Raw genomic sequence first — 17,833 nt, 5'->3', positions numbered from 1 at the left:
TGTCAGTGTGACTAAAGTAAAACAACAGAAATACTATGGTATCTGCTGAATTCTGCAAAATGGATACTGGCATTTCTAGAGTGCATAGGTTTACAAATTGTTTTATATATGTTATTTCATTAGAATTTCAAAAAACAAGTATTTCATCATTGTTTTATTAAATGAAGTAAAACTGAGATGGGGGAGGGGCTGGCCCACAGCCCTCCCACGAAAGGAAAGATAGAAGGTTGGCTTTGGGGGAAGGGCTGGAGCCAAGGAGATGGATAAGAAGAAGGCAGACACCCATGCAATATTTATAACAATTGAGCTCCACAGAATAAGCTCAGCTACTTAACTTTCACAAGGACATGAAACAGTTAAGTAACTTTGAATCAACATAGGGGAGTAAGCAATGAGCATGGAAATTAGCTGAGAGAAAAGCCACGTCCCTTAAAGCTAAGGCTATAAGTACAGACCAGTCTGGCTTGAAGAGAGGAGATTAAGAAAGAAATCACCAGTCCCTTAGAGCTGGTACTCTAAGCATGGACCATTTGAGGATAGGAGATTAAGAAGGAAAGGTCTTTCAGAGAGAGAAAGAGAGATAGAGAGAGAGAGAGGAAGTTAAAGCTGAGATTGGCCAGAGGCCAAGCTCCAGGAAAGACCAAGACAGGTGAGAGGTGATAAGGTAAGGGCTGGCATTCTGTGGTTGCTCATATTTATTGGCATTGAGATGCAAATGTACATAATGTATATTAATGAATATATAGTGGATTGCCATTGGTTCAATTGTAAATTAGAATACTGCAAAGGCTTGGTTTGTCTCAGCCAGGTGAGCACAAAGAAACCTAAGTTCGCGCCTAAATCTTAGAGATGCTGGGATCAAAGGTCAATGCCTTTCTTGCCATGCACAGGATTGAGCATTGGCTTTCCTAAGACAATCTTTACAGATAAATTATTTCCCTTGTGTATACACAGGTGTGGACTGTTACAGAGATTCAGAGTTGAAGTGATATAAGTGAGGAGTTCATGGCTCAGTGTCTAAGAAAGAACACAAGCCTTCAAAAATACAAGGAAGGAGGCTTATTATTTAGAGATGTGAATGTGTGTGACTTTCAAGCCCTTCCTTCCCAGAGACAGGAATGAGACAATGGAGAACTCAAGCTCTGCTTCTTTACTCTTAAATCTGATTCAGAGGGACCAAGTGTTAGGAAGACCTTCAGGAAAGTCTATCATCAGATGACCCAGATTGTGACACTCCTTCCTCCAACTCCTTTATCAATCTAACCTCTAATTCTGTGCTTAGATGAAGTTTGTTGAACTGATTATGATCAGGAGAGCCTTGTATTTATTGTATTTCTGTGAATATTACATTCTCATTGAAGTTCTACTATGTTCTTGTTTATATTCAATTTAGTTTTTATTTCATTTATTTTAATACTCTAAAAAGACACATGTATAATGTGAAATGGTTTTGTTTTGTTTTTTCCTCTGCTCCTGGAGTTGAAAATTAAATATTATTGATAGTTATAGTGTATTAGAGTCCATTTCAAGCTATTTAAATGACCAAGATAGGGATTATATCTTATATGGACATAGTCCTCCTATCAAATGTAAATATTAACATTTCTTTTATAATGTGTCCCTCTAGGGCCCTCCTGGAGCTGCTGGATCTGAGGGGAGACAAGGTGAAAAAGGTGCCAAGGTAAAAACAAAATCAAAAGTCAGTGTTTGAGTAGCCTGTGAAGCAAATGAAGCTTCCTTGGAAATTCTTTCTTCATGATTCAGTGCTAAATATATTCATAGGTTGGTATTTTCTGATAGGGAGAAGCAGGATCAGAAGGTGCCCCTGGCAAAACTGGGCCTGTTGGCCCTCAAGGACCAGCAGGAAAACCTGGTCCAGAAGGTCTTCGTGGTATTCCTGGTCCTGTGGTAAGTACTCTCAATAACATAATATTTTAAAAATACTTTTCAAAAAATTTTTCACATTTAAAAGTCATATCTATTTCTTTTAGGGAGAACAAGGGCTTCCTGGAGCTGCAGGTCAAGATGGTCCACCTGGTCCTTTAGTGAGTATCATCTTCTCTACTTGTCTTTTAAAAGTATTCTTCAAAGAATGTCTGTAATGTTGTTATTTTCCTATAATTTAAATTTACTTTATTTTACTTTTAATATTAAATTAACCTCTAATTCTGTGCTTAGATTGGCATTATGTTTTGGGACATACCTATCAGTTCTGATACTGTACAAGGCTCATCTTTCAATTATCATGGATACTGAGTCAATCAAAGCAGTAATCAAAATAACATTAGCATTTCTGCAAAAGACATACCAATCAATTGTTCTAGAATGCCACTCCTTAGTCCTGAGACTTCTCTGAGCAAAAAACATACCTCCTTGGCCACTATGTGCCTAAGTGTGTAGTCAAGCAAAACAAATTTCTGCTTTAGCTATGCTCTATCTTAAAAAAAGAAAAGTCTCAATCTGTACCCTGAATTAATCACCTCTCATCAAAAGCTTTTTTAAAGCTTTCTTTTTATCCCCAATGTTTCGGATAGTGCTTGGCACCTAGTAAACATATGATAATTGCTTTTAGATTCATTAATTGATTTCAGTACAGATATTACTTTTTCCTTGCTATAGTGGACAGTCTATAAGTTGCCTCATGAGGACAAAAACATTCATTTTTTGGTGATCAGCTTTGAAGCAATCTCTTGATTTAATTAAGTTGTTCCTCATATGAGAGATGCACTGTCTGTCACTGATTGGTACTCAAAGCACTTTCCCAAAGTCCTATGTGGTTAGAGACTTGAAGAGCTCTAGGTTGTCTCCATTTAATGATGTGACAATAATAGTACTTCAGTGGCAGCTCAGTCCTGATAAAGGAGAAATTATGGTAAGTGATGGAGTAAAGCCTTTGGAAAATATAATACTTTATTTGAAGAACATTTGGTTCTTACATTCCTTGAATGAAAAGATATTTCTTTGAAGTAGTGACACAATTGGTCTGGCTAATGGCCACAGTTCCTCCAAAACTCCATGATTATGCCAAATTTCCTGGCACTTATTTAAGAAAAATCATATTGGCCCATGATTATGGTCCTTCTGTGATCAAATAGTTCTTTCCATGAGAAATACAGATCATCACAAAGATAAAAACATCAAATTTCATTATTGAAGAAAGGAAAAATTTTCATAGAACAGAACATTACTGTGAGTTGGCTTGTTTTCTCTGTACATTGATCTTTTTCTATATTTCCCAAATCCCCATTAAATGTTTAAATAGCTCATCTTATTTGACTAGATATTCTGTTTGTATATGTGTGTGTGTGTGTGTGTGTGTGTGTGTGTGTGTGAGAGAGAGAGAGAGAGAGAGAGAGAGAGAGAGAGAGAGAGAGAGAGAGAGAGAGAGAGAGGAAGAGCAAGGATTTACTTTGTGTCAAATTAGGGCAAAAGAAAGAAATTTGGATCTTTGAACTTCAGAAATGTAGTTGTTGCTCCTGTAATTATCTTACAATGTGGGGACATAGATAAGAAGTTACATGTTCCATCACTCTCATTTTATAGATCAGGAAACTTTGGTCTAAAGAATTAAAATGACATATCTAAGATCACACAAGTACTAAAATAATAGGGCTTGGAATTCTACCCAAGTTCTTCTGGTTCCACATCCAGCATCTCCTTACTATCTTATTGCCATCTTATATATTAAATTTTATCTTCCTTTCAGAATGCCATTAGAGTCTTCTATTTTCACACTGGTAAATTTGAGTTGTGGCCTAAAAGAATTAATGGTTATCTATGGTATAATTAAGACTACAATGATTGAGTTAAATAGGATGGTCTCCAGTCCCTAAAACAACTCCCACATATAAACAGAACCATTCTAGATTTAGAGAATTGTATGATTGTGATCATTGAGGCAGGAAAGCATAAGCCATATTGGAGAAATTGTGAATAGTTCTTAATGGAGCACATGAAGGGAAATAGCATACGATTAGGAAAAAAAAATCAAGCCAGGTTGGAGAGACTCTTTAATGGGGATGTCAAAAGACTCGGTACTATATTTTGTGAGAGCCATTGAAAGCTTTTGAGGAGGAACATGATTTCATCCACATCTCCTACTAGATTGATTAATTAGCAGTTGTACAGAGTAATTGTGTAGGTAGAGATAATCATTAGGAACTATTGTGATGTATCAAGCATGAAAAAATGTGGATCTGGGGGCAGCTAGGTAGCACAGTGAATATAGAACCAGACCTGGAGATGGGAGGATCCAGGTTCAAATTTGACCTCAAAAACATCCTCACTGTATGACCCTAGAAAAGTCACTTAGCCCTTTTTGCCTAACCCTTCCCCTATGTCTCTGAGTTATTACTAGGACAGAAAGTAAGGTTTTAAGGAAGGGGGAGGAAAAAGAAAATGAGAGTTTGTATAAGATTGCTTGAAGTTTGAATGGAGAAAATTTGATGCAGCAGATGATTGTATATACAGATGAAAGATTCACTTATATAGCTCTTAAGAATGGATAAGACTATAAAAGAAGACAGTATAGAAAAAAAGAAAAGGGTAAAGGGCAGACCTTTGGGAAAACATCAACATTTCTTCATAGATACAAGAAAAAGAAATAATGAATAAGTCAATGAAGAAACAAACAAACAAAAAAGAAACAAGGAGGTAGTAAGAAAACCAAAAGGGAAATATCATGGAAGCCAAGAGAAAAGAGAGTTTTTAAACTGAAGAAAGTCTGTTGGACTCATGAATCAAGTAATTATTAGTGACTTAGAAAAGTAGAATTCTACTAGAAGTTTGTTGAATTATAAGGAATAGCAGGAGAGAGGATTTGATTACAAAACAATTTTTTTCAAGAATTTTCAGAATGAAAGCAAGGAACAAATAAAGAAAGGTTCTCACTGCCTTTTCTTTTTTTGAAAGGGGAACCTGAATATGTTTACAGGCAAATAATAAATAACAAAATATTGAAGAAGAAAGAGAGATAGACAGAGACAGGAGGAAAAAGAGATAGAGACAAAGAGATTGGAAGAGAATAATTAATGATGCAAAATCTCAGAAAAATAGTAAGTAGAGGTATAAGGATTTATTGTTGGAGGCATCACTTCCTGTGAGAAGGAATAAAATGAAGAAAAACGTAAAACTATAAAGATTTTTAAGGTCTTTAAAAGAGATGTTAATAGACTCCATGTTTGATTATTTTAAGGCCAATAACTAAGAATCACCCTCTGAATATAAGGCAAATGAGGCTGTTCTCAGGATTTGGAGGAGAGTTGAATTGTTTTGCAATAATCATTATAGAAAATCTGATAGAGATTGGGAAAGAGATATATAACAGTAACAGTAAATGTTCAAACAAGATTCAAAAGAGTGAATTTGCCTATCAATAAAATGAAGATTGCAAATCATCAGGTTGCTAAGGATCATCATCCTTCCTTTTAAAAAATGAATTTCATGATTCATAATTTGCAATCAAGCATGGTTTCCTGACTTTTTTCAGAAATGTTCAGTGAATTTGTAGTGGAACATGAGATATCAGATTGTGGGAGTTTCAAGAGGGTAAAGACTTGATAATAAGGTGTGAGAGCATTTTCAAAATGGTTCATGTTCTAGTCTCAATTGAGCGGAGAGAGAAACAAAAACAGTAAAGGACTGGTGGACCAGAAGAATGAGAGTATGAAAAATTTAAGTACTGAAAATAACAATGAAATTATTGAATATGTTTGGTAGGAATAAGAAGATTGGATGGATGAGGGTGAGGAGTTTATAATCAAGGAGAATTTCAGTATAATGGAGGAGATCTCAATGATAACAGTTCAGACTATATTTCAATGATAGCTGACTGAAATTGAATGAGAGTAAAAGCCATTAGAGTTGACCGGGTTGAAGAACTGTGAAACAAACTTTATTTATCAAACATTCATTCAGTTCATACTTTATCCAAGATATGGTAGAATTGAATAGATTTTCAATATGGATGTTCAAGTCCAAGTGAGTCATCATTTATTGTCTTTGCATTAATCAGTTCTCATTTCTCTACACTCAGACTCACTAGAAAATGAGAATCATGTTTCCTAATGTTTTAAAAAAAGTATCTTAAAAGGAAAGTCTTGTGTTGATATTATACCAGTATAGAAGGTTAATTTCTTAATTCCTTGTTTTTTGGAGGGGTGGTTACAAGTGATACTTTTTTTTCCAGGCCTAAGAGATCAATTAAAAATATTTTCAAACACTCATTTGATAAGTTAATGGCCATATTTTCCAGTGTAAGTTTAAATGATATCAAATTGTGAGAGGCTTTGGTCAATAGAGCTCCCAGTCTGGGAACAAGGCCCAGTAAGAACAAATCTCTGTCTTTATATTTTCTCACATTTGCAAAAGAAGTCCTGTTAAGTTTTGGCATTCTATTGACTGCACTGAAAGAGAGCTTTGGCAGAAAAAAAATATGTCTGCCTAATGTCTGCTGAAGTTTGCCAGAGCTTTTTTCTTATTATACAGGATTTTCCAATAAGTATTCTGACCTTTTTCTCAAGATGAAGTGAAGAAACCAGACTGGAGACTTCCTTTAGCTAATTCTAAAAATAAAACCATCAAGCATATCTGCTGGACCTCTTCTGACAGAGTCAGTTCTTGTTTCTGACTCTTGGCTAACTGAATGTAAATAGTGTAGTCAAGAGCACAATTAAAAACTAATATGTGCCAAGTGAAATACCAAGGATGAGTGTAACTATAGAGAATAAATAAAAATCTCTATTGATGCAGGGGCATTTGGGAGGCATTTATTAAGTGATTTAGTGTTAGATTTGCTAAGGCTTCCATTAGTTTCAATCTAGTTCCTTCAACTGCTTTTTGAATCTTAGAGAAAGACTACTCAAAACAGATCAAGGGATTATCCAGTAGAGCTAATTATATACAGAGTGACTTTATTAATGCTACACTTTATTTTCCACCAAAATAGAGTTCTATTCTATTCTAGTAAGAGTTTATGATACTGAAGGGAAATGCTTTTCTACTTTATAATTTTAGACTAAAAAGTAGCAAATCAGCGATAGCTTTGATTCTTTCCTCTCCTTTTCCACTCCAACATATCTAAAAAGTTGTCATATTTTGTGGATTCTATCTACACAGCATATTTTTCATTTATCTTTATCATTCTGCTTGCTTATTCAGATGCTACCCAAGTTTGACCCCTCATTATCTCTCACATAGACTATTGTAATCTACTCATCATTGAACTATCAGTTCTAGACTCTTCTTAACAATCTACTGTTCACAGATGCCTTCCTAAAATGAAGGCACTACCAACTCTTTCACTTGCACAAGAAGTTTCAATGATTTTCCATTGTCTCTGAGAGCAAACATGCATTCTTTAATTTGTTTCTTAAAGCCTTTCATTATTTGGTTTCAGGATATTTTTTCAGGTCTCTTGTACATTATTCCTCTGCATAAATTCTACATCCCAACCAGTATTTCCCCTAATTTTTGTTTCTCAAGTCAGTGTTTTATTAAACCACTCCATAACTTTGGAATAAAATCAATTTCCTCCTAAAGTCTGATTCTTGGAATCCCTACTTTCTCCATCCTTCAGTGTATGATCTCTCTAATGAAAGGTCTTTACAGATGTTCCTTTTCTTCAGTTCTTACTCCCTTTCAAATTTTGAAGATATATTCAATATCAATATCACTGGCAATTCTTATGTCTCTATATATTATACCCTCCCACAGAAGGCAAACTCTTTGAAAGTAAATATTTTTTAAATTATTTTTTGGAATCCCACCCCCAACCTGGTACAGTTCTTGAAAACATTGAATAAATCAAAAGATAGCTTTACAGCAGAAACTTTCTAGTGGCATATTTCTCTCTCATAACAATCTTTTAGTTTGGGACACTACTTATTTTCTAAAATTATGCCATTTTAGAGGTTAGATAAAAATGTTCTTTTGCTTATTCCCTCCACACACACACAAAATATTAATTGTAATAGCTTCTATAAATAATCCAACTTTAAGGAAAATTAAGTAAGTGAAATTATTATAAATTATTCTTTGCTTTTGTTTACCCTTAACGTGACCATCCCAGCCTAATAACAATTATGAATCACAAAATTCATTTTTAAAACTAAGAATTATGTTCCTTAGTAACCTGATGATTTACAATCTTCATTTTCTTGATAGGAAAATTCATTTTGACATGACCTTTCCTTCCTTCCTCTTTTCCTTCTCTTCTTCAGTTCTTCTTTGCTTCCTTCCTTCCTTCCTTCCTCTTTTCCTTCCTTCCTCTCTTCCTTTCTTTCTTCAGTTCTTCCTTCCTTCTTCACTTTCCTTCCTTCTGTACTTCCTTCCTTCCTTTTTTCCTTCCTCCCTTCCTTTCTTCAGTCCTTCCTTCTTTCCTTATTCCCGTGCTTCTCATCATCTCTCACTCTCTCTTCCCACATTACTTAGATATCCAAAGCAATTTATAAAAATAAGAATGCCACATTTACAGATTTAGATCAAAATACTGAGATTCAATTTGGATTTTTATCATTGTTTTTATCATGATCACTGGGATGTAACAATTTACAAATGGAATTCATTTGTGTAGCGTTGTTTACTAATTGTACAAATTGGCATATCAAAATATTTGCTTTCCACTAAGTTAAAACTTATTCCAACCTTTAGATAAGATTCAGGCACCATAGCTGCTTTGGGTTTCAGTGGAACTAATGCTAAAGCAAATATTCTGTAACAGAGCACTGCAGGTGAAAATATTGGACTTTGTAATGCTGAAGCTTAAACCTATACCATCCCTGCTTTCCTTTTCATTTATATTCATGAATTATGCATTTCCCAGATATTTTGCATCCTATTGAATCCTGAAGTAGAAATAGAAAACATAACCTCTTTAGATAACATTTTCAAAATAAAAATTTGAGGCTGTTGAATTTGCATCAGTTTCACAGGGTCATGTGACATATCATATGTGACATGTCATGACTTCAGAGCTGTCCACTCTCAGGAAGAGATTAGTAATAATGAGATGCAGGGTCAGTTCAACTGCCCCATTTTAAAATATGAATCTTATATGAAATGACTCTCTTAGGGAAATTAACAGATTTCTTTTAATGGTTTAAAGAGGATACTTGAAGAAAGGAGTGTTAAAGGATATAAACACCTCATTGTTGTTTTACAGTCATTAAGTCTTGTCTGACTTTTAGCGATCCCATAGACTTTATCATGCCAGACCCTTCTGTCCACTATCATCTGATGTCTGTACAACTTCATGTCCATTGTCACTTTCAAGACACCACTGTCTATTCATCTCATCTTTTGATGTTCGTTTCTCCTTTTGTCTTCAAACTTTCCCAGCATCAGAATCTTTCCCCCCACCCCCCAGCAAATCTTGTCTTTTCCTTATGTAGCCTAAGTAGTTAAGCTTTAGCTTCAGGAAATTTGTTCTTCCAGTGTATGGTCAGAATTAATTTAACTAAGTACTGATTTATTTGATCTCTTTACTATCCAAGGAACTCTCAAAAGTCTTCTCTAGCCCACAATTCAAAAACATTGATTTTGCAGTGTTGAGCTTTTGTTGTAGTCCGACATTCACAGTCATACTTTCCTAGTGGAAAAAAACCCAGAGCTTTGATTATTTGGACTTTGTCAGCAAGATGATGTCTCTGCTTTTTAGTATGCTGCCCAGATAAGGAGCAAGCATCTTTTCATTTCATGGCTGCAGTTAGAATCTTCAGTAATCTGTAAGCCCCCAAATATAAAATATGACACTGCTTCCATTTTCTTCACTCTATATTTGTTAGGAAGCAATGAGACCAGATGTCATAATCTGATAAACACCTAGGTAGAACTAATAAATTTCCCAAATTTTATTTCAGTGATCAAATATAAGTTAGACCAAATATGGACACCCATTTTCTTTTTTTTTATTTTTAAATTTATTTGCTTGTTTGTTATGTTAAAATTCCTATGTACCTTCTTCCCTCTGCACCCTCTCTAAACTAGAGAAGGTATCATTGGACCAAAAAAAAAGTATATATAAAACTATGTCTCACTTATTTCTATTTATTAGTTCTTTCTCTGAAGGTAAACATATTCTTGAAACAATATTTCTGTTGCTGTATACAATGTTCTCTTGGTTCTATTTATTTCACTCTTCATAATCTCATGTATATTTTGCCATATTAAAAAAATAATTTGCTCATCATTTCTTATGACTCAGTAGCATTACATCACAATCATATGCCACAACTTGTTTACCCATTCTCCAAAAAATGGGCTTTCCCTCAATTTCCAGTTCTTTGCTATGTCAATAGAGCTGCTCTATTTTAGAACATATAGGTAGGTACCTTTCCCTTTTCCCTTGAACACCTTAGGAAACAAGGCTGGTAGTTGAATTGCTAGGGCAAAAGGTACACATAGTTTTATAACTCTTTGGGCGCAATTCCAGATGACTCTCCAAAATGTTTGCATCAGTTCACGGTTCTACCAACACTGTATTAGTGTTCTGAATTTTCCATGTCCCCTCTAGTATTTGTCATTTCTTTCCTTTTATAGTTTAAAACAATATGAAAAAATGCTCTGAATCATTGTTGATTAGAGAAATGCAAATCTAAACAACTCTGAGGTATCTATATAGTCCTTACACCCTTTTCATGTGAAAACAGCTTAAAGGGTTTAGAATCTGTGAACTTATCAATAAACAAATTAAAACAAGTGTGTATATCTTATAAGACTACTATTTCCTCTCATAAATATATTAGGGTATCACCCTTCATCAGGCTCTTGATCATATACAGTCTCTTGTATTTGAAGCAATGAGGTGTCATGAAATGAAAAGTGATGCCAGAGATAGGAAAAACATAGTTCAAGTCATTCCTGTGACATTCTTTGACCTTAATTTTCTCAGTGCTCTAGGAAACTCCCTAAGACTATAATTACAACATAGGTGGCAATCTCCATTAGTAAAGTGTTTTCTCCTGTGGGAGTTCCTCTTTTAATGAAATCATAGGTCTAGTTAATATCTGTATAGTCAATTCTAGGAAACAGGGGATATAAAATAAGAAAAGGAAAAGAACTAATGTATTTGAACCATCTTTATACTTTTCCATTCAGTGTGAGAAGAGTGTTTTTTACCTGGAAAAAGCCAGTTATCCAAATATATCCACCTACCCAGAATTCTATGCACTTCATTTCTGACTATGATTATTCTATGCTTGGTTTGAATTTATCTAACATTAATAAGACTACAGAGTTACTTTTAAATGAATGGACCACATTCAAAGTATTCTTGCCTCTTGCAGATGTTAGCAGACCTAACTCTATGTCCTCTATTCTAGGAAACCTAACCTGAAAAATCTGTTATGGGATTTCTCTGAAAAAGACTTGTTTTGGAGGACTCATTTCCATCTTAAATTTTATATGACTCATTACATTCCATCTGACTGAGTCAATGAATACATATTGGTTATCATTTTTTCTTAATTGATAGAGCTCTACCAGACCATTGTTTCTGCAAAAAGACAGTACAGATTGTATTCCTGACCTCCAAAATCTATTAACTAGCAGGAATGAAATCTATAAGTTTTATTTTTAACACAAATGATATGCTGTTCTTTTCTTATATGTGTATCTGTACAGCCAGAGTTAGTGAGCTGGGACCATGGTGCTCTAGAAAATTAGATAGTATTTCATCTTTAGAGTCCAGTGTTAAAATCCTGCCTCAGGATGTATTTAAAAATGAATTTTGACAGTTTTCTTCTAGTCTCATTTGTACCTATCTCAAGCACAAGAATGTGACATGATTGCTGATCTCTTCACAAGAGACCCCGAGGTAGAATAAGAGAAACTTGGGGCTAGGAATTAATCATCCACCTCCAAGCCACATTCAAAAGAGCATTATTGTGCTTAATTCATTTCTTGGACAAAAAGGGCTTCATGTGTAAATTAGTATGTTATGTCCATTATTTTATTAAAATGGTATAAGGAAGCTGGCTTACTAGGTCCAATCACATCCAAGTACTTTATCTGTGTATTAAATTAACTCATGTGTAAGAAGAAAGGGAATGTTCCTAATGTAGAATATCATAAAGCTTCCTTTTTTCATAAGGACTAAGCCATTCAATCTCATCAGGCCCTTTCCTTAAAATTTCATGATCAGTTAGGTTGCACAATGATTAGGAAGACCTGAATTCAAATTAAAGCTCAATCCCTTACCATGTGACCTTAGACAAGTCACTTAGTTCTGTTTGCCTCAGTTTCCTCATCTGTAAAATGAGCCAGAGAGGGAAATGGCAAACTACTCCTGTATCTTTGCCAAGAAAATCCAAAATGAGCTCACAAGAAGTCAAACAACTAAAATGACTGAAGAACAACAAAAGTATTTTAGGGAATCAACTGAGTATTCAGTCTGGCTCCCAAGAATTCATGCAGTTTCATAAGAATGTTAAAATTCGAAATGAGAAAAAAAATAACCTATCTAGAAATGAAAATTCACCATGTAGTGATAGAGGATGTTGCCCCATTATTTTACACTTTTAAAATGAAGAAAAAGTTATGTATTTTCTTCATTTTAAAAGTGTCAAATTCAAAGATAATATTCCTTCAAGAATCTTTTATGGTTTACCTAAAATTAAAACCACTTGGTTGTAGGATGGACACATATGCATAATTAGACAAGTATTTTTAAATGGCTACTTATTTCAGTACTTCTAGGGCCCAGAATTTCACTGGTTTGGGTAGTCTCTCCAATTATACTCTACATTAGCTGACAATCTTTATGAGTGTTTAGTAGAGACAATTCATCTCATGACAATATGTCTTCTGGAGGCAAGTGTTTTCTTCTCATAAAACAGATATATAATATGGTGAAAATTTTCAATACATATCAGCTCACTGACTGTTAATAAATCATATAGAAATAGTTCAACATTAAAAATATTTTAAAGTGTATTTTAAGTCATCTTAACAATTTTTTAAAACACCTTTACTTTCCATCTTAGAACCAAAACTGTGCTTGGTTCTAAGGCAGAAGAGCAGTAAGGGCTAAGCAATGGGGGTTAAGTGACTTGCCCAGGATCACCCAGTTAAGAAGTACTTGAGGACAGATTTGAACCATCTTAAAATCAATATTGTGTATTGGTTTCAAGATAGAAGAGCTGTAAGGGCTAGGTAATGGGGGTTAAGTGACTTGCCCAGGGTCACCCAGGTAGGAAGTGTCTGAGGTCAGATTTGAACCTAGAACATCCTGTCTCAAAGGCCTGGCTCTCAATCCACTGAGCTACTTATCTACCCCACCATCCTCTTAATCTTTGGAAAGATAAATATTTGGAAAAGAAGAGAAATGGCCAGAAAGAATCCATCGGTTAAAAGATTCTGATAGTTTGGAAATCTCTTTGTGTAAAAAGTTTCTTCTTAACTTTTCTCTTAATTGTCCATTCATCTAAATAATTCCCTGTGCTTTCTTCAGAATAAGAAAGGATACTGTTCCCGAAGAATAAGACCCACTGATTTAAGACTAGATGTAAATATTGAGGGTCCCAAGATTTATATTTATTGTTACCATAATAATGGTAAATTATCCCTTCCTAAAATCTGACAAACTCTATGATGATTCACTAGGACTGCATATCAGACTTACTAATGTTATGGTTTTTGGTTTGTCTCATTTTTTACCTAGGGCCCCCCTGGCTTACCTGGACTGAAGGGTGACCCTGGTTCTAAAGGGGAGAAGGTAAGCTAAGCATGCATACAGGTGTGTGTGTGTGTGTGTGTAGGTATGTATGTATGTATGTATCTATGTGTCTATATATTATGTACAACATGCAGGGTCATGAAGAGTCAGACATGACTGAAGAAACTAAATAACAATATCATATACATGTATATAAAATAAATATATGTATAATATGTAAGTATGTCTACATCTATCAACTATCATTTATCTATTTATTTTTATTAGTAATTTACTTAGTAAATTTACTATTTTTCTATATCATATCCTCCTAACCAACTAAAAGACTAAGATCATTTCTGAATAAATGAATTATCTATATTAATGAAAAAAATTATATGTTGAAATTCCACCATTTTTAAAGATGATTCCATTTTGGTGACACCTTAAACAATCTGATTGCCATGATTGCTCATCCTTTCAGCTATATTCAGGAAAGATTTGTTCTGTCAAGTGCAGAATGGTGAAAGAATTACAGAAAGCTACATTTGATCTCCACCATCTCCACCACCATCCTCTTCAAGGTTCCTATTAAAGAACCATATGGAGAAGACATATGGTTATACAAAATAATTGTCCATGAAACAAATAGATAGAATAATGATATTCCAATGTTGACAGCTTTGAACTGGAAAAGAAAGTTAAACTTTGGAAAATATAAAAGTATTTGACAGGATACCTTATAATATTCACAATAGTTGTGAAGAATGAAAATCAGGTAATGTTTAAGATTAATAAATTTTGGTGAAAGAATATGTGATGTAAAACCCAGTGGAATTGCTCATAGACTACAGGAGGAGGGTGGGAGGAGTGGAGGGAAATAACATGAATCATGTAACCATAGAAAAAATATTATAAATTAATTAATTAAATAAAAATTTCAAATACAAAAAAAGAAACAACATGTGAACTCTGGGGAACACAATACTTTAAAATAATTAGAGGTTCATTTATATTGTTTTTTTTCTTTTTGCTATGATTGTTATTGGGTAGGTAGTTATGAAGACTTCTCTATGAGACTGAACTGTCATGGTAGATTTCTTTGGGAATGCTTATCTCAATTCTCTTAAAAATAATATAGTAGGGGAAGAAGGACCTGAGTATAGGAGACTTGGTTGTATATAAGGTATGCTAAGAAATGCTTAACAACCAGTTTTTTGGAAAAAAAGAAGTAGGCACAATGAACTTTCAAGTTTAATCTGCATTATTAACATCTTCTCCATCATTTTCTTATGACAAAAAAAAAAACAACAACAAATTAAGCCCTGATTTGTAGGGTTTTCTCATGTCCAAGGCTCACATTGAAAATTTAATGATTAACTCTCTGGAGTTGATAAAAGCTTACTCCAATAACACCTCTGACTGTGTACCATCTAGCCCCTACCTTCTTGTGCTTCTATCCCATGCAAATTTTTTATATTCAATAGTTCAAATATTCAGTTAGATATATTTAGTAGGACAGTAAAGAATTTAACCGTTGGTGTATAAATTTGGCAAATTCATTCAGTGAGTTTGATATCACAAATATAGTTTAATTAGTAGTAAATTTTCTTTTTTTCTGTGTATCTTTTCCAAAGGGACATCCTGGTTTGATTGGTCTGATTGGTCCTCCAGGAGAACAAGGAGAAAAAGGCGACAGGGGACTTCCAGGAACACAAGGAACTCCTGGAGCCAAGGGTGATGGTGTTAGTAAACAAAAAATCCCAAATTATCCTTTTCTTTGTCTACCCATTAGTTCTTCAGATAAAGAGAATATCTCTATGTATGTTAAGAAATAAAATTCAAAGGTGCTTGCATTCTAAGAATTATATCAGAATTTTATATTTTAGAAATTATTTTATTTAATAGTATGGAAGTAACTGGTTAGAGAGTTTTCAAGAAGAAAATGTAAATAAATGGAGTAGAAGAAAAAGAGATATGATTCTCATTAATGCATTATAATTAAAATTAGAGAAGCAGTCCTGGCCAGGAATAGAAGATGAAGAGTTTTTTTTTTTCTTGGAAAATGGAAGATTTGCTTTCCAGGCATCTTTTGATAGACTAGTTCTGTGACCTTCAAATCATTTAACTTCTCAATGCCCTTGGGAATTGGTAGAAAACATTTCCTCCTTGGGAATTCTTATACCAATAAAACCTCAGATTTAGGTATTTGTTTTTTTTTTTCATGTTCAAGTAAGAGAACAAAAATACATTCTTTACATCTAGAAACCATATAACACTATTCTAATTGAGTCATATGTCCTGGGGGAGCTCTGTAGCTTATATTTCTACTCACACAAAACTAGAAATGTATTCTGGAAAGCTCTAATTCATTGGTTCTTTTTTCAGGGGATTCCTGGTCCAGCTGGTCCCGTTGGCCCCCCTGGTCCTCCAGGCTTGCCAGTAAGTTCATTCTCTAGATATGTATGACATGCTCTTACTCCCCTCAAATTGGTTGAGTGCTTTAATTTCAAAAATTTTCATTCCTGTTTGTCATCTTCCTTTTTCTAGGGTCCTCAAGGTCCAAAGGGCAACAAAGGTTCTTCTGTAAGTAAACCCATTTTTTCTTTAAGTTTTGCATTTTTAATTTGTGAACATTTTGAGGGGGTATTTTTCTCAGAACTCATAACATTACTCTCTTTCTCTATTAAACAGGGTCCCACTGGTCAGAAAGGTGACAGTGGTCTTCCTGGGCCACCTGGGCCTCCAGTGAGTATATTTTTGTATTAAGATTATATTGACACTATCCTGAGACCCTAGATGATCTCTCTGAGTGAAAAATAATTTAAAAAATAAAATAAAGTCAAATATTGCTGTATTGATTATGTGGAAAACAACAAAAGCATTAAAGTAGGTCTCTGTGCCCTAAGTTCAATTACCTTTGGACTTGTTTTACTTTCTGGAAATTAAGATATTCCAGGTATAACTTGTAATGGAAGGTTAGTGCTGTAGTTATCAGAATTATGGCAGGACTGTGACATCTATCTACATCCCTCATGTATATGTCATTAGTGCAATGAAAGAAAATGAGTGCATACCTCATGGACCTACTATTTATCTGTGCCCTGTGTCTGAAGACATATATGCAGATATTTCACATGTACTCTAATAGTGCTTATAGCTTCCAAATGTGTGCCTTAACTCCAGCATTTGAAGTACATTTGTATATAAAAACAAGACATAAAAATGAAACCCATAGCTATCCTTTGGCTCTATTTTTATATCTAGTTTGTGGGTATGGGGCATGGGGACATCTTCCCCTTGTCACACTTGAATATATAGATTATTGTTGTTTTTTTCTTTGTAGGAACAGAATTTGATTGCCTAAAAGTTAAATAAAGCAAAACTATGTTGTAATGCACAAATTCAAAGAATTCCAGAATTTATGTGTCACATGAAAATTCCAAATATAAATAATTACTTACATATCTAGAAAAATAGAAAGATTCCACTCAGGCTCATTTACTTTCAACTATAATAGGCAAATAGATAGTATTAATGATGCCTATATTCTGTGCTTTGCCTTGTATAAAAGAAGCAAACACACACAAATCTCTACCCATAGGAACTGACAATCTATTTGGGAATATGAAACTAAACTAATAATACACTTGCCAAAATTAGTAAATTAAACACTTCTATAGATATTGTATACTGAAATATACTAACAAGCTAAAAATCAGATCATTATGGATCCACTTCAAGAGAGCAATGGGTTTTTAATTAAAAATAATGAGGCAATTATAGATATATTTGAACATCATGAATTTTAGATATTTCATGGGAAATGAAAAATAACTTCTGATTCTAAATTTATAGGGCCCTCCTGGAGAAGTCATCCAGCCTTTACCAATCCTGTCACCCAAAAAGACAAGACGACATGCTGAGGGTATGCAAGCTGATGCAGGAGATAACATCCTTGATTATTCTGATGGCATGGAGGAGATCTTTGGTTCGCTCAACTCTCTGAAACAAGACATTGAGCGAATGAAATATCCCATGGGCACCCAGAACAATCCATCCCGAACTTGTAAAGATCTGCAACTCTCCCATCCAGACTTCCCAGATGGTATGTTAATAATACATGACAAAGCAAATACATGCAACCTCTGATTTACTAAGGTATATTGTCAGCTCATTAAT

General features: G+C 34.2%; 1 protein-coding gene across 2 annotated transcripts in view; it reads left to right on the top strand.

The window, feature by feature from the left end:
- COL11A1 (collagen type XI alpha 1 chain) overlaps positions 1-17,833 on the top strand; it is a 298,622-nt gene that overhangs the window by 267,245 nt on the left and 13,544 nt on the right. For both annotated transcript variants that reach the window (XM_001372197.4, XM_001372220.4), the window contains exons 55-63: positions 1,628-1,681; positions 1,801-1,908; positions 1,992-2,045; positions 13,658-13,711; positions 15,289-15,396; positions 16,040-16,093; positions 16,202-16,237; positions 16,346-16,399; positions 17,510-17,759. In XM_001372197.4, the coding sequence (XP_001372234.1) occupies positions 1,628-1,681; positions 1,801-1,908; positions 1,992-2,045; positions 13,658-13,711; positions 15,289-15,396; positions 16,040-16,093; positions 16,202-16,237; positions 16,346-16,399; positions 17,510-17,759 (772 nt within the window). The remainder of the gene's footprint in view (positions 1-1,627; positions 1,682-1,800; positions 1,909-1,991; positions 2,046-13,657; positions 13,712-15,288; positions 15,397-16,039; positions 16,094-16,201; positions 16,238-16,345; positions 16,400-17,509; positions 17,760-17,833) is intronic.

This window comes from Monodelphis domestica, chromosome 2 (genome assembly GCF_027887165.1).
Source record: "Monodelphis domestica isolate mMonDom1 chromosome 2, mMonDom1.pri, whole genome shotgun sequence".
Classification (NCBI taxonomy): Eukaryota; Metazoa; Chordata; class Mammalia; order Didelphimorphia; family Didelphidae; genus Monodelphis; species Monodelphis domestica.
Note: the sequence above shows the minus strand (reverse complement) of the source record. Positions and strands in the feature narration are given on the sequence as shown.